At 36.0% G+C, this 16,658-nt stretch overlaps 1 protein-coding gene across 1 annotated transcript in view; it reads right to left on the reverse strand.

Moving 5' to 3' along the window:
- Nucleotides 1-837: 837 nt before the first annotated feature.
- Nucleotides 838-16,658, reverse strand: part of MYSM1 (Myb like, SWIRM and MPN domains 1) — an 18,671-nt gene continuing 2,850 nt past the window's right edge. Inside the window, exons 5-20 of the mRNA XM_019474141.1 lie at nt 16,523-16,571; nt 15,916-15,994; nt 15,111-15,209; nt 13,371-14,134; nt 12,029-12,159; nt 10,739-10,842; nt 9,701-9,778; nt 8,489-8,577; nt 8,110-8,164; nt 7,977-8,027; nt 7,097-7,171; nt 6,626-6,814; nt 6,264-6,396; nt 4,108-4,213; nt 3,913-3,970; nt 838-3,062 (exon numbers count right to left, since the gene is read on the reverse strand). Coding sequence (XP_019329686.1) covers nt 2,898-3,062; nt 3,913-3,970; nt 4,108-4,213; nt 6,264-6,396; nt 6,626-6,814; nt 7,097-7,171; nt 7,977-8,027; nt 8,110-8,164; nt 8,489-8,577; nt 9,701-9,778; nt 10,739-10,842; nt 12,029-12,159; nt 13,371-14,134; nt 15,111-15,209; nt 15,916-15,994; nt 16,523-16,571 — 2,225 coding nt within the window. The 3' untranslated portion in view covers nt 838-2,897. The remainder of the gene's footprint in view (nt 3,063-3,912; nt 3,971-4,107; nt 4,214-6,263; nt 6,397-6,625; nt 6,815-7,096; nt 7,172-7,976; nt 8,028-8,109; nt 8,165-8,488; nt 8,578-9,700; nt 9,779-10,738; nt 10,843-12,028; nt 12,160-13,370; nt 14,135-15,110; nt 15,210-15,915; nt 15,995-16,522; nt 16,572-16,658) is intronic.

Raw genomic sequence — 16,658 nt, forward strand, 5'->3', positions numbered from 1 at the left:
TTCCCTTCCCCTCCCCTCCCCTGGAACACAAGGCGCATATCCCTGTGAAGAAGCACTGCTGGTAACTGGGATAGCAAAACGACTCAGCCAACAAATGTCCATAAAGGATAGTTGCCAAAAGTTGCATCTTAGGGGTTTTGGGGTTGGTTTGTTTGTAAACCATTGACTCTTCCAGTTTAAATTGTATCATTCTACTTGCTACTCAACCATTTCCCATCTCCTCAGCAACAACTTGGCAAGGCACAACAGCTGGTCTTACATAAAGAAATAGCGTGTTAGTCCACAAAAGGAACACTAAAAAAAAGCTAGCATAAGGAAATGCTGGGGGGGGTGGACACAGGGGGACGGGACCAAAATGAAAAAAAAACAAAAAAAGAGCTTCCCAATAAAAATATTTAATGCCTTATATGTGTGTGGTAGCAGAACTGGTAGTATTAGTAAAACAGATTTTTATCTTCTTAGAAGCATGCAACTTCCAAAGTCGTATTATTAACCACAGTCAAAACAAATTATGAAAAGTAGGTTAGTTATTTTCTTACCATGGCTCCTGCCAACAAAATTATCACTTCGCATCACAAATGTGCAAATTTCCAATTCACATGCAGTATCGTGTGATAATACTGGATTATGATGGTACTAGCAGTTATATTTCCTCCTATATACCACCCTGCTAATGAACTCTTAGAACATCTGGAGTCTTTGTGTGCATATCAAAGGCTCAATACCGCACCATGTCCTCTTCTCAAGAGACAAACTGCTTCAAAAGTATGTTTCACTCAAAACTTTTCGTATGTAACATCACTGTTAAATCCAATTAATACAACTGTATTACTTTAACTCATTTTAATCATTAAACAGAGATGCAGCCAGCACATTGTTACCACTACTTGGTAATACTCACATCCATCCTTAAATGGTTGGAAATAGACCGTATGTGGACAACGAACATTATCGACTTCATATTGCTGTTACACAAGAGGTTCAAAATCCTCTTCCTACAAATGGGAACTAATTACAGCTTTTAGTACATCCATTTATGCGGTGTGATTTTTCTAGAGTAACCTATGCAAAACTGCAGAAGAATACCTTACACTGCAGACCACTCCACAACTAAGTAGGGAAGGAATGCTTTCTCACCAAGAGTGTAATTTAAACTAGAAATACAGAAAGCCATGCAATATTTTTAATGATGAAGTCCCAAAGATGACATTTTAGAATATATGCAGACTGAGCTGACATGCCTTATACAGATGGATACACCAAGTTTGTAAATTATACATAGTAGCGGGATCCAAAGCTGCGCACCCGCAGATCTGAACATAGATGAGAGCACGGAACATTCACCAATGTTTTTAAGTCCATAGCTCTTGAATCTGCACTGGGAGAATCACTGAGTATCAAGGGCTCACATTTTCATATGATCAGGTTCTGCACCTTCCACTTAGTAACAGAAAAAGACTAACATTTTATGAGGCATGATAAAAAAAGTAATTTTAACTTCCCGTAAAGGAGTTCCCTCCTTGGGATGCAACTCTACAATTTTAAAGCTTTTCAAACTCTTTATACAAATGAAAAGCTGAAGTTAAAAATGTAAACATACAAAATCTTAAATTCCATTTATGTTATGTAGAACTAGATATATACACACATATTTTTTTTAAAATAAGAATCAAGTCCATTGTCACCCCTCTAGATATAAACTCAGAGAAACTTTGCCCAAGATAAATCTGTGTAAATAGTAATAACTGTATATAAGTCAAGTTTCCTCATGATTTAGAAAGCAAAATTTAAAGCACATTTTTTCTATAAAGATTCACAGTGATACAGCTCATGAAACACTTCCAAGTTGCAATCAAGAAACTTCTCAATCAAGATCAATCTGCTTATGACTAATTTATCCGAATATATACTTGCATGAAATTGTAACTGAAGAACTGATACAAAATTAGTTTTCTTATTGAGCTACACGTTATAGAGAAGACTGAATATAAAAGTTGGTGGGTTTTTTTTTCTTTAAAAAGACATACTTTTCTGTTTGTTGCACTAAGTATGCCATCAATCAAGAGCTCTTGTTTCCACAGGAAACAGTGGCAATTAGAAGTGGACAAATCACAATGATCTGGTAGAACAACATAGTATCTCCCCGTAGAATGGAAGATCAGAAAGACTGCAGCCTGTAATAAGACAGGAGTTACCATTTCCACTGGAAACAAGCACAACTGCTACTGAGAAGTCATAAAAACTTGCCAGCTTTTCCTCCCCAAATATAGAAGCAAGATGGCAAACATGCCAAAAAGCTACTTGACCATAGGGGTCAATGGAGAAAAAAAAAATTAAAAAAAAAAACAGACGATGTATTAAACCGCAACTGAATAAAACTTCAGACTGGATACCAGGAAAGTTTGAAATCAGTGAGCTACAAAATTTTCATTTCAGTTGAGTTGCAAGTTTCTCTTTTGTGAATTTATTCAAACTTACAATCTCTAAAGCATTAAGGAACAAATTCATTCCGAGTTAGATGTGTACCTGCAGATAAAAAACATGAGAAAATTTCCAAACTGAAAGACTTGAGAGAGGACAAACTCTCGAAGACTGAAGCACAATATTCTTGCCAGGTTGTCCTTCTTCCCAAACGACAGACTGTTGGTCAATCAATTAATTCTGTGGTGCTCATTTTTTACAAAATGTTAGCATTAAGTGTTCCTCCTGTAGTCAGGTCACAACACATTAGGAGTTTTTCAAAGTATGTTTAAATCGTAACAGTAAGATGACACTAGATTCTGTAACAGTTACTATTAAAATGGATAAGAATTCTGAAAGAGTTGACATAATGGGGAGGAGGGAAAGAAAATGAAAAAATAAAATCAAAATTCCGTAACTTAGTTTTGTTAAAGCCATCACATTGGCAATTCATTTGCACATTCATGCTCATTTTCTTCGGCATTACTCTTTTTCTCACTCTTGTATGTGGAAAGGAATAAGTTTTCTATCTGAGTCAAGAACTCTTCAGCAATGAAGCAGTTTTTTACCTTGCCCAAAGTCTTCCTCAGGCACTCCAAAAGCTAGTCAAAAGAAAAGGAGATTTTTTTTAAATTGCCATTTTCCCCGAGTTTATTTTTTTCCCCTTCTAGCTGATAAGTATTCCAAAGGGATTTGTATTTATTTATTTAGGATTAACACTATAGGAAGTGTTCAACTGTACAATATAAATTTTAGAAAGGAACAGTCACACAGGAACACAGGGGTGATTTCTATAAAACCAATTACACAACAGCTAAGTTCAAGAATATTCTACCAACTCCATTTTAGATTTAAGCTGTTTATAAGCAAAGTCATGTTGAGAGGGGAAGAAAAAAAAAAAAAAGACGTGGGTAATCATTGTGTACATGTTTTCTGTTTATGTCTTTCGCTTTCAGCAGATCTTCTGTCTTGTTTGTGCAATTAATGTTACAGCTGTAGTTATTTAGAACTTCATAGCAATGACTACACTGACTGGAAAATTAAAGTTCCCACTTAGGCATGCCAAACATGGCACAGCACTACTTTACCAATCAAACAAAGGACTAGGAAGTCCAAATCTTCTCTCAAAACGCATGCAGTTCTCGACACTGAAAGCATACAACATGCTGAGAAGAGACATTATTAATTTGACATTCTTTCTTCTCCAAACTGAGGTTAAAACTTGGTATCTGCATGTAACCGTTGTCCCCAGCTCTCTCAAATGAACACTGTTACTTTAATTGTGTTTCTAAGTTAATAAGCTGCACTATAGAAGTCATTTATTGTGATTAGTTTACATCTCTGATTTGTAAAAATGTAACTTCAGGTGACTTCTGCTGATACGGAACACATTTGTATGTAAAAAAACATTTAAAATTAAAAAAAGCTAAGAATTAAAAGAAGAAAACTTACTTTCTGCAAACAAGTCAGGTCAGAATCTCTATGAAAAATTTTATTCATGGGGACACTGCTGTGGAAAGAAAAACGAATAGTGGTGCTATTTGGTGTCTGTAGAAAGCAGACACGTCTTTATTGAAACATCAATAATAAACATGCAAAAATTCTAAACTGGCTGGTTTTTTTTTTTTAAGGGAAGAGTAGATACACCTATGGCAGAATCTGTATTTTTCAATTATCCATCTTGTTTTTTCAAATATTAATTCCCACTGAGGTTCCTCCAACATCTGCTGTACTTCAAATTTGTAGGGCAGGCCTGGAATCAATTGAACATGATTATTCAGTGTTTCTAGTACACTCAACTTTTTTTTTTTTCTTTTTTAGTTTTAGGTGCAATCCCTTCCTTCCCCATAACTGTTCATAATTTATTACTGACTGCAGAAGCTTGCAGTCCCATTACTTGCCAACATTAAGAGGGTTAAAGTAAAAGTATGACATATTTTGGATTCCAAATTTAATTTTGGTGGGAGTAGGGAACAAACCTGTTCTCCTCCCTGCCCTCACCAATTCCTCATGCCATAAGGAAGCACAGAGAAATCTACAACATAACAGAAAAACGGCAAAATACATTGAGTTTTTATAACCTAGTACCACTTACACTGTTGTAGTCTCTCTAAGATCTATGTGGTTATTAAGTGAATAAAAAAGGTTTTGTTTTTCACGTAGGAGCTGGCTGATGAAGCGGCTAGCTATTGTTCTAGATTTCAGAGGAATTTTGTTCCTAAAGGGAGAAATTCTTTTAGTTTATTGCAGGTGGGGGAAGAGGAATTTAGAAAGTGTTCTAAAGGAACACCAGAAAATTACTTGCAGAGCACAATTCAGTTACCAAAAATTAGGGAGAAAGAAAGAGACCGTAAATTTCAGTAAGTCGTTAAAAAAGAAAAAAAAGCACCTTTCCAAGATAAGAATTTAATGAGATGAAACGCATGCTTTCCAACTATACCTCGGAGTAAGTGAAAAGACAGCAATAAATACAATCTGCTATTTGAACACCTCTCAAATGTGAAAAGTGTTCAGTGCAGAATGCATTTCCAAGAGTAAGAATTAATCTATAGAAATATTTATGGCTCATGTGAAATACTAATTTTTGTTCACTTGCTCAGTACTATAGCGCTACTGCCACGGTATAACTTTTCCAAAGAGCTAGAGGAGATACCATTTTGTAAAAAGTTGATTTCAGGAGATAAACATAAATATGAAGTCCTCTCAGACAGAAGATGTATGTGACCAAAAAAATGTCTACTTCTACAGGCAGATAAAGTTTCTAAGTATTTTAACTCCACGCCACAAGAGTGGGATGCATGGGAAATGAGGATAAAATTATGGTACGCTCAGTATGGTAAACAGGAATTACTGCACAGATGTGGCCACCACTTCACTTCCCCTAGGACTATGAAGCAAGTCTCCAGGCAGATGGTCTCCCTTGCTCACTTCCACAGGAAAAAACAGAGGGGGAACTGTCGGCTCACATGGCTTCTGCTATTGCCTTGCCAAGAAAACTGGAAACCTTGGAGCCTGGATACAAAAATCAGGACTTAAACAGGGGGAGGGAGGAGGAGAGAGAAGAGGCAGCTACCATAACCATGTACTGTTATCACGGGAATTTTCCTCAAATTAATGTCAGGGAATAAGCAGAAGATCTGATCATCACTGGAAATACCATGAATTTTACATGATACATTCTTAACTATTCAAGAAAAGAAAACATCCCGTTTTCATGAAATGCCAATGACATTTTTAATCAAGAATTTGTTCTCTTAGGTTGGGATTCATGCCAGCACAGCATTTCATCTTTCATATCTTGTGTTTTCCTGGACAGCTGGCAAGTTTGATCCTTTGACCTTCTGAATGCTAAGTTACTCAAATAAGGATTTTTTGGCCGCTATAGCAGCCAATTCTTTGCTATTATACTTCTGTCTCCTTGATCAGAGGATCTGTTCAGAATTTTGTAACGCAGCAAAGTATAAGTAACACACGCGAAGCAGTTTCTCAGCTATTCCTATGGATCCTGTAGATAAATAACAATGACCCTTGTCCCAACCCTTTAATTTCTTTCACGGATTGTGGGAAATACTAATACAGAAAAACAATCTTCTATCTATTTATACCGGTATATTCTTGTCATGACAGCATGCACTACTTGCAGGATTACTCTTTAAGTGAAATTCCTGGTTTTGTACAGCACAAGTTGCCAACGTAAATATATAAATACCTATTTCTCAAGTTCAAGAATAGACAACATTTTTCCCCTTAGTATCCAAAAGAAAAAGAAAAATCAAGACCATGGACAAAATATCGGTACTTACGGTAGGAACCATCAGAACTGATTTCATCGCTAATTACTAGACAAGTGATCTGAGAATATGGAAGAGGATTATTCCGGTTGTAAGGACTTATGATCATTCCAATGAACATGGCGCCACCCCTGGAGAAATAACTCTAAAAAAAACCAAAAACACACAAAAACCCCCACATACAAGAAATACAACCTTTTTCACAACAGCATTCTGAAATTGAAAAAATAGAATTTATGTCAATTTATGAATGAACAGATTTTAAGACGCATTAGAGCAAGAATGTGTATTAACACTGTAAATACCAGGGAGGCTTTCGGGTTGTTCGTTTTTTTTGCTATTCATTTATTTTTAATGTACAGACCAGCAAGTACCTGGTATTTAGCTTGAGTATCAATATCTCGTATTGAGGGGTTGGGGTCAAAGGCCGGGTGGGAATGGTACCATCCAATAACACTGTATCCTCTGGCAGCCAGCGTTTCCGAGGCCTGCGTTTGAGATACTGGATCCATCTCGCACTGCAGTCCTGTACTGAGACTATTGCACGGCTCTGCTGCACAAACCTGTTAAAAAAGTCTCCAGATGGATAAATGCAGGACATCTCCATCAGTTAAAATTCTTTAAATTTTATTTAAGAGTCATATACCAGATCTTCCTCATGACAGAGTTGACAGGCCAATGCTTGAACATAAGCATCCCTCTAACATTTCAAGACTACAGTAAATAACTTCAACTGTAATATATTTAAGTAGTTGCCCTTCAGAAATAACATTTACATCTATTCAAATTATATATATTATCATAACAGTTTTAATATTATAGAGAAAATGTAAAAAGACACTTACTTCTACAATTTTATCAGCTTCAGAGTATCTTCCACCTAGCAGCCCTATTACTTCTGCCATAGACACATGAGAGTGCTAAAATGATATTAAACAATTATTGAAGTTCAAGTTGTGTAATTTCTCCTACTTTTGATCTGCACACAACAGAATACATACAAGTCAGTAACTTCTCAGTGACATTTAGAAGGAAAACTTAGGACAGCTGAAGATTCTCAAACACCCAGTGTTTCAATTTAAAGCAAACAGAAAAGATTATGTTTGCTTATTATATACATGCATGTATACAGTGCATTTGTGTAACACTTCCATACACGAAGCAACACTAGCTTCAAAAACTGAAGCCTGTGCAGTGCAGTGCTGAACAACTGCGCCAATTTTGGTACAACCTGTTGGTATTAAAAAAACATGCATTGCTTTATAAACACAAAAATCAATTCCCAGACTAGTAGAAAATGAGTAAGATTTCAAAAGGGCAGTCTATTTTAGAAAGTAGCTTTAAACAAATTATATTTAACGTATGATGGAGAGTAGTAAGTAGTAACGCTCTTATTAGTGTACAACCATTTACCTTCTAGAAAAACTAAGCACAATAAAAAAACCCACATCCATCTTTTATTTAATACTAGATTTAATTATTTAATTAAATGGTATAATTAAATTAAATAATCTAGTATTAATTATAATAGATTAATACTATTTAATACATCCATTATTTATTTAATACTAGATTCTCACTTCTAGGTCTGAATGGAAAGAAGTTAACGTAAGTACTGTATTTCTCAATTTTCTTAGGTTGCCCATTAAAAAAAAACAAAACCCAAACCAAAAAAACCACAACATATACGTCGTAGCTTTTTGAAAGATAAAACTTAATCCTCACCAAATCCATTATTAAAAGTGCTTCGGAAGACACTTTCACCTGAAAAGGTTCCTGAAATGATACGCAATAATGAGTATAAGAAAAGTAACATAAGTAATAAAGCATTCTTGATTGTTCACTCATAGGTACGTACCTGTTTTTCTTCAGTGAATAAACAGCACGGTATCAGCTGAAAGGGATCAAAGGAACTATAAAATGAAAGAAAATTTCTCTAAAGATGTAGGACACTCAGGAAACTTTTCAAGTTTCCCCTCTGTCTCCTTGGCAGAGGAGGGATAACCTTGTTTTCTTTACTGGATTTTCTCATCCCACACTAGGATGACTTCCACCAAATACAGGAACTTCACTACCCACACTCATGAATTTCAATATGAAACATTTGAAATGCATACATGTTATTTCAGACCGTAATACATATTAATGATTTGCAGCATTCCAGCCTGACACTACCCAAGACATTTGCTTAATTTCTAGAAGATCTGTGTTTGAACATGATGTACTTCAAATAATACCTTTTTATTTGTCTTGAACCTTTAGAAGATTTTGCAGGTTTCAGTTTTTCTTCCTCTCTTCTTCTTGCTAATTCTTCAGCAGACAGATGCTAAAAAAAAAATAAAATAAAAAAAAAAGAATCTGTCTTAAGTGCTCCTTCAGTAGTGATTCCAAAACCAGCCCAGAATAAATTCTTGACACCAGTGCCCGCTTGATGCGCTATCAATTTGTGAGTTACAGGACTACTCAAGATAGAGGGCAATAGCCCTAGCAGAATCAAGCAGTGTGAAAGTAATGACAATCAGAGATCTAGTCCACAAGATGCCTGATGAGAGAATTCTTACATTCCCCAAGTCAATCAAATTCAGTAAAACCACAGCCCACAGCGCATACCATACATAAATGCAAGTGTGATAGCTAAGGAGAAAAGCTGCCATTACAATCCATGGCCAGAATTTATCATGACACCTCTTTAGGGATGAGTGTTTTCAAACTTTATTTCCATCCAAATACGTATTTTGCAGAAAGCGTTAGAATTATTAACCACAGCTACTCAAAAACAGGTATGGCATTATAACATTATGGAAGTAATTGTTACAGATACTTGTTACTGAAGGTTACAAATTTAAGTGGTTTTCTGTACAAGAAAAATAAGATGTTTACAGTTCTTCACTTTTTGTATAATTTGAAGTTGTAGAAATGGACAACTGGATATTTTCTTTCCAAGTCTTCTACAAAATATTTAAACTTGTATGAATTTTTCGAAGCACTTGATAAACCACAGTTCTGGTGCTATTGCTAGTAGCAGAATTAATATTAGGAACTTTTATCACCTGCATTATAAGCACAAAGAAACCATATAGGACTGAAAAACTAAAATTTAAATCTTATTCTCCTATCCCCTACTGTTAGCTTTAGTAAGGTGGTTAACTGAAAACAAAGGGTTGTGAAATCTCCTACAAGACAAGGCAAAGAGCTTTATAGGCATAAAACAGCGTAGGGCCACACATGCTCACAACATGAACACCTTTGTAAACACTGAAGTACAGCTGTATTTATCAGCAGCATAAAGATGTAACAGCTGCTACATTATTTTCAAATTATTGCTTCCACAAAGAGAGGTTAAGTACCTATTACACAACTGTTTCCCTCGTATATTTAATGCAACACCACCTGCTAGCAATTAGCAAGAATTAATTCTGTAAGGAAAGTTCAACACACAGAAGGGTTACCTCAAACGTCTGTCCTTCCAAATCCTTGGCATCACACCAGTTTCCCCAAGGGTCTCGCACTCGCCGTCTTCTTGTACGCTGCAGCAAGCAAATCAACATGAGTCAAGGATCATACTCCTGAAAAAGCTGCATTTACTTCATTTAATCAGCCATAAGAACATTGTCCAAAAGGTTACTGCCACATGAAGCTTACTAACACTATGACATATTTCCAGAAAAGAATGAACACCCTGGAGTTCTGTAGAATTAAGTAGTTCACAATCTGTCATGAAACATCACAAGTGAAGTTTTCAGTTTTTAAGGCTGTGAAGCCTAACACCTGGTTGATGCTCCACGGATCATCAACATCTGACAGCAACAGCACATTATTATCCAGCTCTGAATTATAGCTCAGACAATACAAAAAGCTATAAAACCAGTATGTTTACATCTAGTGTATGCTACAGTTCTTTATATTTCCATTTATTGTTTTTTAGTGGGATTGATTTAGTTTTCCTCTCATCAATTGATTTATTTTGCTATGAAGTACTTAAAAATGCTATGCTAAACGTGAATATGTAAATTAAATCTGGCAAGCCTTGGTAATTTATGTAGTTGTAAATGAGTTACTACTAATTGTGTGCATAAGGCTCTCAGTAAGTCATATCATATACTTAGTATACTTAACAGTTAAAATACAAGCAACTTAATCACACACTACCAACACGCTCCACTATTTTCTGGCTAATACAGGCTAATAAATTATGGGGAGGTGGGGAGGAAGGGGTTAGGGCTGCAGGGAAAAGACTGAAACACAGTCGTAGTTAAGTACCTGTACAGAAATCAGATGTGTAAGACAGCAGGAGTTAGGACAGACACCTGTCAGATAGCAGAACTTGTACTTCAACTGACACAGAAATTACAGGGTATTCTAATGAAACTGCAAACTGAACAAGCGAAGAAATTGCCTGAGATGCCCTAGTTTGAAACTGAAAATTGAAAAGACCTTCTCCATGCTGAATGTTTTTTGCTACCCCCACCGCCCTCACTAAAACATACCATGGATTGCAAGCGCTGAGCAAGCTGGTACGCTTCCACTGTGTCTTTGCCTTCTTTGGACCGTGTTTTATCAGCTGGTTGGGGTCGGTTATAGACAGCCTGTTCTACAGGATGCAGAAGAGAGATACACTGTACTTCAGTAAAGTATGAAGCCACTTATTTCTGGTACAGAGCCAAGAATGACATAGATAAGTGAAAATGACAAATGCCATAAAGAAAAAAGCAACAACAAAACCCACAGTGAAAAGACATCTCTTGATCGTCATATTACTAACTGATTATATAGCCCTCTCCCACTACCACAGCATTTTTAAGACAGGAAAACCTCCTTCCTTACTGTTAATTTATTTCAGACAAAATGTATTTGCAGGCCATTCTTCCTCTCCTAGGTGACTGTCATTCAGCTTTGGACCAAAATCAATCCAGAGAGACTAAACCAACAGTAACGTATAGGTGTACATATACTTTTAACATGCCACCTAATTTTAACATTTGAATCTTGTAAAAACCAGCCCTGAGGATGAAGACATTATTTTTTATTTAGGAAATAGTTATAATTCAGTATGGGAAAAGAAACAATAACTTCAATTCTGTCTTACACAGAGGGAGGCCAGAATTTCAGATACAGCAAGTATCAGGGGAAAAAAAAAAAATCCAACACTGGACACACAGAAAAGCACAGAACAAACACCCCACCAGCTGGTGTGCGGCAAATGTGAGCCGGGGTGGCGGGGGGAGAAGAATCAAAAAAAAAAGAAGACATCTTGTGTAAAACCAAAAATCCATAATCCTGTAAGCAGATTACAAAGTCCTCTAGATTTTCAAAGATCATGAGAGACAATCTGCTCAGAAGGTCCTTCCTAGTAAGGATTAACGTGTATCCTTCTGTGTGAGCAATATACCCTAACATTAAGCAGTCCTTCAGCATTAATACCAAAATAGGCTACAGCCATATAGGTTGGAACATGACTATACTAAATACCATCCAAACAAAAATTCTCTTCTACAGAGCTTAAATGTAACAACAATTACTATTTAAGACATTAAGAGCACAGAGAAGTTGGAAGATTATTCACATGGATGCTTGATTCTGATTAAGTGCCGTCATCCATGCTTCAATGAAGCGAACTTACGACTTTTCTTTTAAAGACACATTACTAACTTTAATGTTTACCCTTCACATGAAAATATTCATTTTAATAAAAAAAGCTGACAGTCAACAATAGATGTGCTCAGCAAGAACCGATTAGAATTTAAGTTCTGAATTGATTCCAATAAAAATATCTTTACCACAGCCAAAGTTAATCGCTCCTATTAATTCCAAGTATGTGTGGATCCGTCCAATGCAGTTAACATCACCACAGTTCTTAAGGCCTGGACGTACAGACGTCTTATTCAGGTATTTGGGTTTACATCTCTCCCTAAAATGAAGTGTAGCACATTGTCAAATAATAAAACAAATCATGGGGGGAGGAAGGAATTGCATGACTTAAGCTGAGGTTAAGACGAGCCACTGAAGTGCTTTTTTCCCTCTGCAATACACACACTACACACCACTACGCAGGGCAATCACAGCAAAAATATAAATTTCACAAAACACATACAATTTATTTTAGGGTTATTCATACACATTCATACTTATGCAGAGTGAAACTTATGTTCCATGCCTTAAAACAAACTCTTCAACATGACTGGTGCCAGGAAGCAATGAACTACCCAGAAGTATTATGATACTGTTAAACTGATGTAAGAATGTCTGCATTAGATTAGTCTAAATAGCTCATATAATCACAGGCTCCCTTGGTGTAATACATAAGCCTGTTTTCATTCTCTATGCACTTATTGCTTTTAAACTGATAATGAATCATTTCAGTTCAACACTTCTCTGGTATGGAATTTTAGAGTTTCTTTGCAACTAGAATAAGCTGTCAATACACAAGACAACTGAATGAGAACAGAGTTAAACTCAGCAATTCCTTCTACCTAAAAAAGCAAGCTAACCAACACAACAAGCACACAAACCAAAACTGTTAACAGAACAAATAGTATTTTGAGCCTGCTACCACAAATCACTAAGGTTCCTTAAACTGATTCTTTGGAGATGGAATATAAAATATTCAAGCGTACAAGCACTACTCCAAATTGATTCTTAATTTGAAGTATTTTTTTTGTCAACATTATTTGCTCTAGCACAGCTTATTTCTTCTAGCTGCCCTTCTGTAAAGGCAGTACTACAATGCTACAGACCTCATTATGGAATTCATTTAATCAGTTATTTTGAGGAACCATTTATTAAAACCATATATGCATTCTTACATATAGGATGACAAAAATTGGAAGAAAATAACATAACCAAAATGGATGCAGCTTGTTCTGATATAGGACACTCATTTTCATAATGCTTCAAAGTATTTTCATTGCTTAGCTTCCAGAATGCCAGAAAAAAAACTGGGAAGATGCAAAAGAAGCATTAATAATCAGTGCTGTTCACTGGCAATCTTTATAATGCTACCATAAAAGTAATTTTACTCTTTTCAGAAGTAAGCTATTAGTACTATGTAGTATTTTAACTACAACAAAGCAGGACATGAGTCAACCACTTATTTCAGTAAATGAAATTAATGCATCTTACCATTGATCCAAAATATAATTCCTAATTTTCAAATAACGCTCTGGTGTTTTGGCCTGGCGCCCTTCAAAAAATTCAGGAATAGCTTGCTTTTCTTCTTCCAGAATGATGCTTCTGTCAACCTCCACTTCTTGATCAGGTGGCTTAAGCTCCTCTGCTTCTTCTTGATGACCTTCATCCACTTGGCAGGGAGAAGGAAAAAGCAATCCATTATCAGCCAGGTCTCTCTGTTCCTCATTAAGCTCCTGATCAGTTACTTGTCTAGTACCACAAGATGTTACCATTCTGCCTTGTTCAGCTTTCTCAATAAAATTATTGTATGGCTGGTAATTTAAGTTCACAGATTTATCACCGTTCAGGTGCTGAGAACACGTTGCTGCAACACCTGGAAATACTAATGCATCCACTGTATCTTGCTTGGTATGTTGAGGATCTTCTTTAGGTAAATAAATTGCAGAACTGTGTCCAACAGATGAAAAAACATGTTCCATTCCTTTCATTTCTTCAACTGGACTTTTTGAAATAACAGATAATTCAGATTTTCCAGTTTCTTGCTGGAAGGCAGGAGAAAGTAGTTCATCCATGTCATCAGTTATGTCTACTTCTTCATCATCTGACAGCTTTTCAATTTTCACTGCATTCAGATTGGGGTCTGCACGGCCTCTCAAGTTTCCAGATGACCACGCTTCTACCCTTATTCCATCTTCAGTGGGAAGATTGCTGTCACACTGACTTTGCTCTTCTTTTTCAGAATCACCATTTTTTGCCTTAGGAAAATATAAAATACTTTTAGGAGGGAAAAGCAGAACAATTCCCTCTGCCTCCCAGTCAGTCAGAAGTATTTTACTTGAACAGCAAACATTCTGAAGTGTTTCTTCCTCATCTTACCCTTTTGATACATTTTAATCCATTGCAATTGACTTTTACGCAGCATTATAAGTATACTTCTAGCCCAAGTGTAAATTAGTATGTATTTCCATTAAAAAAACCCAAAAAACCAGACAGTAGTAATTTCTTCTTAAATGCCCCCGAAGTAGAAATGAGGCTATCTCAAATGCAGCTATCTCCAGGAAAGCAGGGCTCCATCACGCCTAACAGTTGCTTGGGAAGACAAACGCCATCACTCCGAATGTCCCCCCCTTCCTTCTTCTTCCCCCAGCTTTATATACTGAGCATGACGTCATATGGTATGGAATATCCCTTTGGTCAGTTGGGGTCAGCTGTCCTGCCTGTGTCCCCTCCCAACTTCTTGTGCACCCCCAGCCTACTCGCTGGTGGGGTGGTGCGAGGAGCAGAAGAGGCCTTGACTCTGTGAAGGCACTGCTCAGCAATAACGAAAACATCCCTGTGTTATCAACACTGTTTCCAGCACAAATCCAAAATACAGCCCTATACTAGCTACTGTGAAGAAAATTAACTCTATCCCAGCCAAAACCAGCACAAGTGGAAAACAAGTCTCTTCAGACTAACAACGAACAGTATAAGAGACTATAATTATACTACATTTATTGTTTAGTTATACCAGCAATAAAAATATTAAAGTCATTCTAGGAATTTGAAATCAGGTCTGACTTCATATTTAAATCTGCAAATAAGCATATTCCACTTTTCTGAATATGGGAATAAATAGAGTACGTACTTTAACAGCAGTACCCTGAAAAGACAGACTAAAAATCAAACTACATGTACAACAGCATACTTGTCAAACAGCCTTTTTGCTAACTACAGAGATACTCTGTTTACCTTGTTCTTAAAATACTGCCGAGCATAGCTCTTTACTTGTAGAACAGTACGACTTCCAATCAACTTGGCAATTTTTGTCCACCGGCGGCCAAATTTCACCTAGTACAACAAAGCACATTTAAGTTACCCAAACTCTAACATTCCAAACATTGCACTTTATGTACCAAAAGAGCTTAAAAACTCAATTATTCATTACAAATGCGCAAACAGTACAGCAAACCTATGGTAAAGAATCTCGCTAGTCATACTCTACCAAGAAGAAAATTGCATCCAACAGTAAGTTATTGCTATTCTTCTTAACTAGAGGATCTTCTTCACCCAATTCAGGCACACGGTAAATTATACTGCCTACTAACCCAAGGAATCCTACTGAAATGAATTTGTGCTTGGCAAAGCAAACCCTATTACATTCAGCACTGTACAACTATGTCTAAAGACCTTACAATAGTAGTTAAAGGATTTCACTTTATTAACTGATTTGCCTTAACTACAGGAAGTATAGTGTGTGCTTAACTACAGCATTATGATTATACAATTCATAAAGCTGTGTATTTGAGATATTTTGTGATCTCAAATTGTAATCAGCCTCACATGAACAAAATGTGGTAAATAAAGCCATTTTGGGGGATTCATCAATATAAATGTGATTCATCATTAAACTCTTAGTAAATGGCAATTATTTTTAACACATTAGAAGTACAAAAGCAGATAAATATAACACGCTTATTTATATTAATTATTATTTTGTTATTTAAGATAAACTAATGACTTCTATTCAAAATACTACATATATAAACAAACTTACCAGTCCTTGTTCAAACAGTTCTTTTTCTTCTGATGTCCACTTTAATGAGTAGCCAGCTGATTTTGTAGGTGATCGCACCCTAGGAAAATAGGAAACAGAAGTCAGTGCTTTCTTAAAAACATATATTCTTAAATCCCAGTAACTGAAGGCAACTTCTGACAGGAGGACTACTCCCCATTTTCTGTAAAACTCAAGGTATTGTTTTAAACATGAATGTGGCTGATAAATAAAATATTGAGAATCATATCAGCTTCTCCATCACAAAGGAAGATTCAGGGCAACACAACATTCATTAGTAACTAACATTACAGAAATACACAGAAGCAGCATACAGAAATGTTCAGGCAAGAAAGCCAACTGGGATTAACAAGGGTTTTTTTCATAAGGACCACTGTGCTACATAAAAAAAACCCCAACTAGTTTACTACAGGCCTATTATTACACATAACATTTCTTTGCGTTGAAAGGTCTCTTAAATACTTTTGTACAGCCAAACAAAAGGAACTAAGGAACTGTAACTTTTTTTTTTTTAAAATAGCGCCCAGTAACTTAACAAAAATCAGACACCACACTTAAAAATGCAACTCAATCATTAAAAAGTACGTACATGACTTTTCCAGTTTTCTTATGTGGGCTGCAAATAAAAAACAAAGTGAAAATAAAAATTAATAACAGTGATGCTGTTGCGTATCTCAGCAAATAACCTTATTTTGGAAGGACTTTTAATTTCTTCTCATCTTACT

The sequence above is a fragment of the Aptenodytes forsteri genome, unplaced genomic scaffold, assembly GCF_000699145.1.
Source record: "Aptenodytes forsteri isolate BGI_AS27 unplaced genomic scaffold, ASM69914v1 Scaffold119, whole genome shotgun sequence".
NCBI classification, from domain to species: Eukaryota; Metazoa; Chordata; class Aves; order Sphenisciformes; family Spheniscidae; genus Aptenodytes; species Aptenodytes forsteri.